Source organism: Setaria italica, chromosome VII (genome assembly GCF_000263155.2).
Source record: "Setaria italica strain Yugu1 chromosome VII, Setaria_italica_v2.0, whole genome shotgun sequence".
Taxonomy (NCBI): Eukaryota; Viridiplantae; Streptophyta; class Magnoliopsida; order Poales; family Poaceae; genus Setaria; species Setaria italica.
The window spans coordinates 34,327,754-34,338,951 of NC_028456.1; the positions used below are offsets into that span (position 1 = coordinate 34,327,754).

Genomic DNA, 11,198 nt, shown 5'->3' on the forward strand with positions numbered 1-11,198 from the left:
ACCCGCGGTCCTTCTTCCTTCTCGTCTCAACTTCTCTACCTTTAACTTTCTTCATAGCTTCTTCCTTCTCGTCTCAACTTCTCTACCTTTCACTTTCTTCATTGCTTGGCTCGTTTGCTGGTACTGCTATCAGCTCCATCTGCAAGTTGGCCATCAAATGTATCTTTTACTAAGTGGCTTGCTGGAAAATCAAATTTAGCGAACGCAAAACGTATTGAAAAAAGCCAGCTTTGCTATATGTCATTTATATGTTTACTATGTGACTAAACTTTTTGCCTTTTTGTGTGATCCAATCCAACAACTAACGACGAGCTAGATGCTGGCTAGCTTTGTGAATGGTAGGATGTCCATGTGGAGATCAGACTTTGCTGCTTATTTGAGTGCATGACAGAGACAGACGAGGATCTGTTTGAATGTTTTGCAATTTGCAGCATGTACGTCCATTTCAACGCCGCCAGTTGCAGGAAGATATGCATGCATCAGCAATTCAGCATTCATCTTCCGTCGAGTACTTCTATAGTAATTAATGCAGGACTAACTTGAGCACAACTAGCTATTGATTGCATCTGCACATCTGGAAAAGGTGACTTCTTAGGACATGCCTGTGAGTGCTTGCTTTCTGACTAGGAGCCTTACTTACCTGACGACGTAGGCAACTCAGCTCTGACGAACGCCATCGCATCTATATATGATTTCCTTGAGCTCAATGGGCCAAGCTTGTAAGCTAATATTGGAGGCTGTATCGGTTCGAAGAAACATAGTGGAATTAGTCGGCCATGATTCGAACTTGAGATTTCTATACTCTAATATCGTTCGACTCAAGTTTTTTAACCTACATTGTTTTCTCGTTTCTTTCTATAGATACCAGCTAACGTGCTTTGATCCTTTTTGCTCACTAATTTTGTGCTAATCTCTCGTTGTAATTCGACAGGATTTGTCGGCACAATTTCTTTAGCATCATGTTGCTTAATTTGCGCAGTTATGCATGTAGCCGACAAGGAAAAACTATCTAAAAAAATATGAAAATACTCCCTCCGTCCCAAATTATTAGTCGTTTTAGCTTTTCTAGATTCATATCTTTTACTATGCACCTAGACGTAATATATCTAGATGCATATGAATCTAGAAAAAGTCAAAATGACTAATTATTTAGGATCGAGGGAGTACAAGACAAATGATTAGTTGTAGTAATATTCCCTAAACTTTGTCCTGTTCCTTGATTCTTCTGACGTTTTTAGTACAAAGTTCTCTCATGCACTGAATTTGATATTCTCTTTCGGCAATAGATGCCAAATGTCTTGTGAATCTTTTCTTTTTATGAGGATGCAGCAGATTCATTGTAACAGCACTCGATGCATCAGAGCGAGGAGAGGCGCGCCTTGGCCATCCATGAGGAGCAGCTCGCCGGCGAAGAGCTTGCTGCGGCGCGAGTAGTTGTCGACGCGGAAGGCGAGGGCGCCGGCGGCGTCGTAGACGGAGAGGCCGTCGGTGCCCTGGAAGCCCATGCTTGACCTCTTCCACACCATGTACTGCAGGGCCGCCGCCGCCGCCGACGACGACGCGCGGCCGGCATCTTCGCCGCGGCGGTGGGGAAGCAGAGGCCGCGTCGTCTCGGACGACGATGGGTGGATCCGGCTCATCGTCGTGTTGGACCGATCGGGGAAGGCCGCCGTCATTGAAGAAGCGTTTGCCGTGGCGTCGCACATTGTGTTGTGCGTGCATCGGTGCATGATGAACATAATTAAGGAAGCTTCTAAGAACGAGAAGATAATTACTTATGGAATTAAGGTTCAACATTTTCAATGGTCCAAACCGAAAGAGAACTAACACCATGTACTTTAACCCTGCAATAATCCTAGCCACAAATAATATGTGTGGCTCCATTCCATATATCAATGTTGTGGTCCGACGACTATTATCACTCACTTTTCTAAATCCGGATGTGTTGACTCCACCTATTGCTTTGTTCTAAAGCACTCGCACTATTCACCCCCATGGCCCATGGCCTCCATTGTTGCTCAAGTCGTTAATTGGGAGTGTTAGCACATGTCATTATATCCCCCCAAGCACGCTGGCCTGCCCACCAGTAGTGCTTACTTGGCCGGATTTATAATTACCCGTGCAAGCAAGCGTTAAAGCCCAAGATGCTGCACGCGTCAACACTTGATAATTATTTTTGAGCTAGTTCCTTTTGGTTATTGGGTGGGTGAAGTGGAAATCCTGAGATGTCACTGTCATGCTTCTCCTTCCAGCAGTCAGAAACAGGAGGCCCAGCACATTTGGATATAAATACTGCAAGCATTTTCAGATACTTCACTTGAATGGCTGATTTCATCGATCGGTCAACTAAATGCCCACTACCTTACGAGGAAGCTGTGAGACTACATTTCGCCTCCAAGCTTAGGTGGAAGCCATGAGACTACACTGTGGTACATCCATGTCATCTTTAGTTTGATTTCTTCCACCACCTAATAATGTAGTAAGGTACTTCCTCCATTTCAAAATGTATGCTGTTTTGTTTTAGCTTTTTTAAATGTATGGATTTTGTTATACACCTAAATATAGAGTTATGTCTAGATATATTTTGGAACGGATGGAATATTACAGTAGAGCAAAGAATTCCGTCCGTACATCTAGCAAATAGCCGAAAGCTCGAAACGAGTGAAGACGCCTGCCGGCATGCATGAAGAGACATGCATGGACTCAAGAGTAATAATTAACTAACAAGAGAGAATCATCTCGCGAATCTTTATTTTGCCCAGGTGCATGTACGCACTGCGCTAAGCACTAACTAGCTAGCGTTCAGTGATTTGTAGCCAATGCCCAATAAGAAACCACTCTGGAGTCCGGAGTGTAGAAGTACATGTGTACTTGGATTAGGGTATGATATCGTATATGATCAGGACTTAAGAGTCCTATGCTTGTAACTCTTGTAACCCTGTCCTACCTGGACTTGTTTCCAGGAATATATAATGAACACACCCGGTTCCCCTTTAGGTTAAGCCGTTTTATCATATTTCAACATGGTATAAGAGCCACCTCCTCCTAAATACATCTAGCTAGCAATTAGCGTGTTTTTTTTCTCGTCGACGATCTACATAGCTTCGACGAGTTCGACTTCAATGACTTTCACCTCCCGGTTTCTAAGAAACTCACCCGAGGAAACTTCCTGGTGTGGCAAGCCCGGGTTATGCCTGCCGTGCGAGGTGCACAGCTTGTTGGATTCTTGATGGCTCTTCAGTGCAACCTGCGCCTATGATTGCTATCAAGAAGACCGACAGCACAGAGGGATAGGTGGAGAATCCGGTCTATGTGCAATGGATTGCATAAGATCAACAAGTTCTGTCCTACCTTCTGTCGTCAATGACCAAGGAGATTCTGGTTCAAGTCTCTTCTCTTGAGCATGCGTCGGAAGTATGGAAAGTTGTTACGGAGATGTTCTCATCTCAAGCAAAGTCGCGCATCCTTCAAAGTCTAGGAATGCTCTATCAACTGATCTTCATTGGGTCCCATCAGCGGGGTGTCTCAGCATGTCATCTTGATTACGTTCTTCTTTGTGTCATCGCATCAACTTAGCATTCGCCTTGTTTCTGAACAAACGCTTCAAACATGGTATTATAGAGAAATCCACATCACCTTCGCGGGAACTCTCTTCTTGGGAGGCTGTCCCTCAACATCACCAGGATCATCTCACCTGATCTTATACCATAGCGCTCCGCACACAGGACAAGCATCCAATTTCTCGTATTCATCACCACAATAGAGAATACAGTCATTAGGGCATGCGTGTATCTTCTGAACATCCAATCCCAGAGGGCAAACAACCTGTTTAGCTTCATATGTTGTGGACGACAATTCATTATTCTCGGGAAGCATGTTCTTTACAATTTTTAATATTTCCTGAAATGCCTTATTGGACACACCATTTTTCGCCTTCGCAACATTTTCAATGTGGTACCCAGCTTTCTATGCTCCTGCTTGTAATCTGGGTACAACAAATTTTTATGATCATCTATCATACGCTGCAACTTTTCTGATTCCTTCTCAGTTTCGCAGTCTTTCTGTGTATCCCGTAGCACTTGACCAAGATTATCAGTAGGGCCATCTTCTGCAAACTCTTCTTCATCAACCTCACCCATTATAGTATCTGCAAAGGCTTGGCCTGCAGCCCAGTTCGGAATGTTGTTATCATCCTCCTCTTCTTCGCCGTCTTCCATTATAACTCCTCTTTCGCCGTGCTTAGTCCAAACCAAATAGTTAGGTATGAAACCGTAACTACACAAGTGGCTATGAAGAGTCCGTCAGGAAGAGTAGCGCTTCTTGTTACTGCATTGGAAGCATGGACAACATATGAATCCCTTTTCTGGATGGTTGGCTTTGGCCACTTCGAGAAAATAATGCAAGCCATCAACGAATTCCTTGATCCATCTGTCCGCGTTGTACATCCATTGCTAGTTCATATGCATCGTATTACTGGGAAAATGGACATAGGGCTTCATATTAGATAAAAAACTTGATCAATATTAGGTAGAGGAAAATAGAGTAAATGTGTTTATAATATTTAGTCCTTGCAATAAACATGAAACAAATAGAATTACTGATAATTTACACCAATCAACCTTCGTAAAGATAAAAACAATTCACATGAAACTTACACCAATGAACCTTCGTATCATTCACAACAAGATAATAAAGATATATACACACTAAAGATTACAAACGCTCCATAGTGAACTTTACGGAGCCAAGAATCCTAAAATAATGGTAGAACGGACCAGAATGTTCGCCTTACAAGCCATATCTGCACATGACTCAATCTTCTCCGAAGTCTATGGAGAGTCACCTCCACTCCTCCAGTACCAGAAAATAATGGTAGAATAGAAGATCTTCGAGTCCACATACTCTGGCTGAATATCATAAAGGAATATTGAAATAATTATCCAAACATCCACATTTTCATAATAGAAGTACGGTGGCACACAATAGCGTGTTCAGACAAAAGACCTGTTCACTGAGCATGGCCCATTTTGGCAAGCCAAAACCAACCAAAAGCCGATGGGTCAAGGTCAGTGAACAAATCTCTGCCTGAACAGGCTATTGTGCCATTATACTTCTATTACGAGAATGTGGCTCCAAAAGGTGTTTGGAAAATTATTTCAAGATTTCTTTATGATATTCAGCCAGAGTTTGTGGACTCGAAGTTCTTCTATTCTACCATTATTTTTGGATTCTTGATTCCGTGAAGTCCACTATGGAACGTCTGTAGTCTTTAGTGTATCTTTGTTGTCCTGTTCTACAATTCTAGCATTAAGTTGACCGGTGGGTGGGTTCATGTCACTCTAATTTAACACGCAAACTATTTATTTACCTAATTTTATTGCAAGGACTAAATATTAAAAACACATTTACTTTATTTTTTACCTCAATTTTATTGCAAGGGCTATTTATTTACCTCAATTTTATTGTAAGGACTAAATATTAAAAACACATTTACTCTAATTTTTTCCCATACCTAATATCGATCAAGTTCTTTATCTAATATGAGTCATATATAACAAGCAAGCTATCTATTCATTCTAGCTCAAAAATATATATAAATAAAAAAAATCCTCTCCATTCTCTCTCATTTTAAAAAACTCATTTTTCTCTATCGCTAAAGCATAATAACAATAAATATAGGGAGGATGAAGCAGCTAACCTTTACAACACTTTGGATGAGTGAAATCCCCACGAAAATGAGGAAAAAAAATCAGGCAGCACCTCCCTAAGCTTGCTTGCTCGCCATGGAGAAGGAGCCCGAGCTCTCGATCTGATGAGTGGCTCGGGTTCGAGGATGAAGAAGGGGAATTTTATAGTGCGGGCGTTTAGTCCCGGTTGGAAAACCAACTAGGACTAAAGGCCTCTCATTTAGTCCCGGTTGGTGTTACCAACCGGGATTACATTAATCTCGGTTGATATTACTAATCGGGACTAAATCTCCTGTCGGATGTGGCCGTTTGACCCGGGACTAAAGATCATTTAGTCCCAGGTCCAAAAACGACTAAACATTCGTCTCTGGATGGAAAGTTGTTTCTCAGTGCAAGTCTGATTCTTCATAAGAGCAGCAAATTCCAGATCCATAGCAGCCTTCCAATAAGGAGAAGTAAGAGCATCATGAAAAGAATTTGGTTCTGTAGTTTCACTGAGGAAACCATAACGAACCGTGCCATCAGAGAATTGTTTAGGCTTCCGTATATTATCATATTTCACACGGAGACGCCACAATATCCCAGCTAGCCCACGTTGCTGACAACATTAGGTTGGAGAGGTTAATTATCTTTATTTTCGTTATGGTTCCTCTGTTTTGCAATGTTTTTCCGACCCAGATACCTAGGCAACGCAGCATTTAAAGGTTTGCATCAAGTATGCATCCATCAGATAGATCATCACTAGTGTGTCTCAAACAAGGAAAAAGAATTATGATCCAAATTTTAAGGAAAAAAGATATTATCTTATGTGCGCAAACCAAATAAATATAGCAAAAATAGAGCTACCCTTCCATTTGCAATTGTAGGTCATTTTGGCTTGTTTTCTTTCATAGCTTTTGCTATGTATCTAGATATTATGTATCTAGATATTAGAAATGATAAAACGATCTAGAAAAATTTGGGACGGATGGAGTAGCAGGTAACACTAGCTAGTCACTTGTAAACGCGCTTTTACGTTGCTCACCCAACTCAATCATCATCTAGATCATTTTCTATTACTCCATATCGTTTATAGTATGGTAAGCCTAGCCTAATGGTGGGTTTGGCGCCTCATATATGAAGGTAGGAGGAATAAAGGAACGTGATTATTATCTGCAAGTTGCAAATTTGATTAGCAGCGTGGTTGCATCTATCACTCAACATCAAACTTTGTGCGTTATGCAATATAATGACATGAATTGTAGCTACTAACCTATAGCTTTCAATATTCGATTGGTAGCAATTGAGACGAGCACCTTGATCAAACTAATTAATGGTCCAGGACGCAGGGGAAATTTTTAAACAAACGTATACTATAGGGCATATGATGCAACTACTACTGTACGTACGCAGAATTGTCGTGCACGGACAGTATACTATACATATACCGAACAAGTCCCACGTCTGCCACAATATCGCGTGATAACTCCAAACTAAAATGGTTCCGAAAGCTAGCCATGAACAGAAAACAAATAAAGGCACAAAAAGGGAAGTGCAAAATGTACATGTTTCAGCTGCAGATGTGTGTGCATGATGTTGCTTTTCCGGCGTGATCGTCAAGGCTTACGTCGCTTGCGCTAGCTAGCTTGATAACGTATCGCATAAACTTCTTTGAGTGGCAACTTTGCATGTATCAGCTAGCTAGGCCGCCTGGGGTATAACTCCATCTAGCAAGATCAGCAGTGGCTGATTATTAAAAAAAGATCAACAGTGGCAATTTGAGCGCTTCGGATAATATAATCATAACTTCCGGATAAACATGTGCATCACTTACGTCATGTCGTCATCGATACATAGGGTTGCAATGCAATTTTTTTTTTGAGGTACAACGATGGGTAGTTCTGGGCTGGGCTCATTCCTTTCTGGGATGATGACACTATGGGCTGTTGGGCCGTATTCCTAGAGCTAGCCTCACAGCTGAGCTCGGCGTTTTTTACGAACTACAGGTTGGGCTTCGACATATTTGGGCTCCGAAACTAGCTGCTTCATCGGGCCATATATATAGAGAGAGGAAATGCATAGTTTATTTCATTTTTCCTTTGCAGAAAGAAGAGGTCCACAAAGTAGAGTCTGGTCTAGCGGTCTTGGCCTGTCCTGACAGAGATGCTTTCCTAGGGTGAGCTGCATGCCTGACAGACAGACAGACAGAGTATCTTGTAGTTGTTTGGTGACTTGATTTGTGTGTGTTTAACTTTAGGCCATGTTTAGTTACCCCAAAATCCCAACTTTAGCACTATGCAAAAAGAAGATTCCCCATCACATCAAATTTGCGGTACATGTATGAAGTATTAAATGTAGATGAAATTAAAAACTAATTGCACAGTTTTGTTGTACTTTGCGAGACGAATCTTTTGAGCCTAATTAGTCAATATTTGAACAATAATTCACAAATACAAACGAAACGCTACAGTGTTACTACAGTATTTTTGGTTCTCCAAAATTAGGTAACTAAACAAGGCCTTAATCCTGCAAGCTGAATGAGTAACCTCACGTGCGTTACGGATACTACCAACAGTATATTGTACTAGTTTGGTAATCTGCAAGTTTGCATTACCGTGTTCTAAACTACTACTAGTAGTAGACATAGATCATGAATCGGAACTGTGGGTCGATCCATATTAATTTGTTGCTCTAATTATGCACTGGGAATCTGTCACGTGGATATATGAGAAACTCTACAACACGATGGGTCCCTACTTACCTTTTTTTTTCTGAAGAAAGGAATAAATTCGGTGGGAATCTGCAAATTTTAACTGAAATTTAAAAGTTTGGTTGAATTTCATCTGAATGGAAGATGAAATTACCGGTATATATATTTACCAGTGGTGGCCGATGCATCCAAAAATTTCTGCTTTTCTGCCAAAATTTTAAAAGATCCTAGTCGTGACTTCCGTTTCATGACATGCACAGTTGCACACCTCTCTCTGCCTAAGCCAACGGCAATACAATGAACCAATGAACTCACCTGGAGAGGGCTCATGGCTCAACTTAGGGACCTAGGAGCAGCTCTACTGAGTTCGGGTGGAGGTTTCATGATAGTGAGACATTAGATATGCATATACTGAGGATGTTGCTGGCTCTGATGGTAGAGGTGGAGGTACACGAGGCAGACGCAGCGTCGACGAAACCGCTACCTGGGAGCATTGCATTGGAAGAAAGAAACCGGACAAATGTTTCAGCCTAGATGTATATGACGCAGGCTGAAGCCAAACGTTTTCGGTACTACCCAATGCAAATCTCCTGATACAAACCATACCCAATTATTTGGTCATCATGTATATATTGGCACGGATTCGATCTCAGTTGTATTTTATGTCAAAGGTACATATACGACAATAAGTTAGGCCGCCGACTCTGACAGTACAATCTATACTTGTCCCGGATCAGAGAGTCAAAGTCAGCCAGCAGCCGCCGAGTCTGACAACTAAACGGCCAGAACCCGGCCAGAAACCAAATCCATAGAGGAATCAAGTGTTTGAGGAAAAGGAAACCCCCACCCCCTCATGAAAAATCCAAAGGTTCATGTATTTTTCACGTCACTTGCGAAGAAGAGCAAGAAGGAAACAAGCCACGATAAGCAAATCTCGGACCCAAAAGGATCGAGCTAGTAAACAAAGTATCATACTGCTCTTGCAATTGCATCATCAGAAAATTAATATTGCATTCAATTGGAAAGCCCTTTTGTCAGACAAGGAATGAGGAAAGCAAGGTAAGAATGGATGGATCAAGAGGGTTGGGTGCAGTTGTTGGTGCCGGCGCAGCCGCAGGTTTGGGGCGTGAAGGCGCAGGTGCCGAAGGGCTTCCCGGGGAGGTTGCAGTCGATGGAGTAGCAGCAGCTCGTGTCCACGCAGCTGCTCGCGTTCGACGGCAAGCAGCAACGGCACCCCTCGCAAACGGCGAACGGCTCGTACCCCACCGCCTCTGCCGTCGCCGCCGCCGGCAGCGCCACCGACGACCGCGACCAGTACACCACGCTCCGCACCGGCACGTACTCCTCCGGCGACGACTGTCGTTTCACCTTGCCGCTGCCCAAGTTGCTGGCTCCTGCTGCTCAATATCACCAGGGGACCAGAACTGCATCAAGACCATGATCCATGCATGGATCGACGGCCAGCGATAGGTAGCTAGCTAATTGATACACGTACCTTGAGCTTGCAGGGAGGTGAAGAGGAGGGCGAGGGACAGGACGGTGAAGCCGGTGAGGGAGATCATCGAGACACGGAGATGATGAGCCATGGTCTGTGCCTCTGTGGTTTTTCGGTTTGGTGAGAATGGAAGGAAGAGGGGCAGGCTAGCAAGGCAGGTTGTTTGTGTTTTGCATAGCACCACGGGGAGCCCCCTGCAAAATACTACTCCCTCCGTTCCAAATTACACGTTATTCCAACTTTTTTTAAAGAGTCAAACTATTTTATATTTGATCAAAATTATAGAGAGGACCACAGAAATTTATAGCACCGAATGCATATACTATAAAAATATATTTAATGAAGAAACTAATAATAATGATGTACTTTATTGTATAGATATGGTTAAAATTGAGATGTTTATTTTACTTTTTCAAGAAAATTAAAATAACTTATAATTTGAAATGATGGGAGCAAAATCTATTCGCTTGGCGAATATAGTGCGTCTGGCCGAACCATGCTGATGGAAGTCAATATATTAGCACTGTACGGCGGGGGCTGCTTTCAGCCACAAAAAACTAGCTACAGTGCTCCATGAAACTTCTGGAACTCCAAGATAATCCAAGGGTTTTTTGTAACTAAAGCACAACCGGTGCAAAGAGTTAATTACTCTTATTGGAAGGAAAGAAAAGAGAAAAGTTTCGGTGTTGAAGAAAGTTGTGTGGCCGGCCATCGAGCAATGGACCGGACAGATGTTGTGCTTGTGCGTGCCAGTTATTGAAAGCGATTGACATTTCTCTGTCAGTAAAGGGAATATGTAGTGCTCTCCGTATTGCGCATCTCACCAGCCAAACATGAGCAGCAATCAAACCATAAAGATTTTACGTTACCAAACTTTCACGCTACATGTCAGCAGCAATATTGGCAATTGCCACCCGGCCCATATCGAAATCAAACGCCCATAAAGAATTTTTCAAAATTATTTGATCAGAATTCAGAAGAGAGGAGATGAGATGAAGATGGTTCGGTGCAGAAGAGTGTACAGACTACAGAGCGGTCTAAAAGATTAATCCTTAATTCCGGATCAGATTAATTGTGACTGAATCATTGGAAAACAATATATATGCTCATACTATTACGGTGGTTTCACTGAAAAATTGTGGTAGAGGAGAAGGTTTCTGAAACTCGACACGCAAAACTGCAGAAGGTTCTTAAGCTTTCCACAGTGGCAACAAAAAGGAATCTGACCTTGCCAAGATGCATACATGGTGATGATTTGGGTATTTAGGTGTCACTGATCCGAACTTTATGTCCTTGACATTTTCCTTTAAAAAATGATCGCCCACCA

At 42.3% G+C, this 11,198-nt stretch overlaps 1 protein-coding gene across 2 annotated transcripts; it reads right to left on the reverse strand.

The window, feature by feature from the left end:
- Positions 1–9,300: 9,300 nt before the first annotated feature.
- On the reverse strand, positions 9,301–10,062 carry LOC101782635. Of its 2 annotated transcripts, none has more exons than XM_004977354.3 (2): positions 9,872–10,062; positions 9,301–9,770 (listed from the first exon to the last, which is right to left on the reverse strand). In XM_004977354.3, exons 1-2 carry the CDS (start codon positions 9,960–9,962, stop codon positions 9,451–9,453), a joined length of 411 nt encoding a protein of 136 aa, XP_004977411.1. In that variant the 5' UTR covers positions 9,963–10,062; the 3' UTR covers positions 9,301–9,450. The 2 variants fall into 2 exon arrangements, with proteins under 2 accessions (XP_004977411.1, XP_004977410.1); XM_004977353.3 differs by having other exon boundaries at positions 9,301–9,773; positions 9,872–10,056.
- Positions 10,063–11,198: the final 1,136 nt, after the last annotated feature.

Excerpts from the sequence above, each read along its gene's own strand:
- LOC101782635 (XM_004977353.3), bottom strand. The coding sequence starts at position 9,962 with ATGGCTCATCATCTCCGTGTCTCGATGATCTCCCTCACCGGCTTCACC. Across the intron at positions 9,774-9,871 it reads CACCTCCCTGCAAGCTCAAG|CAGGAGCCAGCAACTTGGGC; the intron begins GTACGTGTATCA and ends GATATTGAGCAG.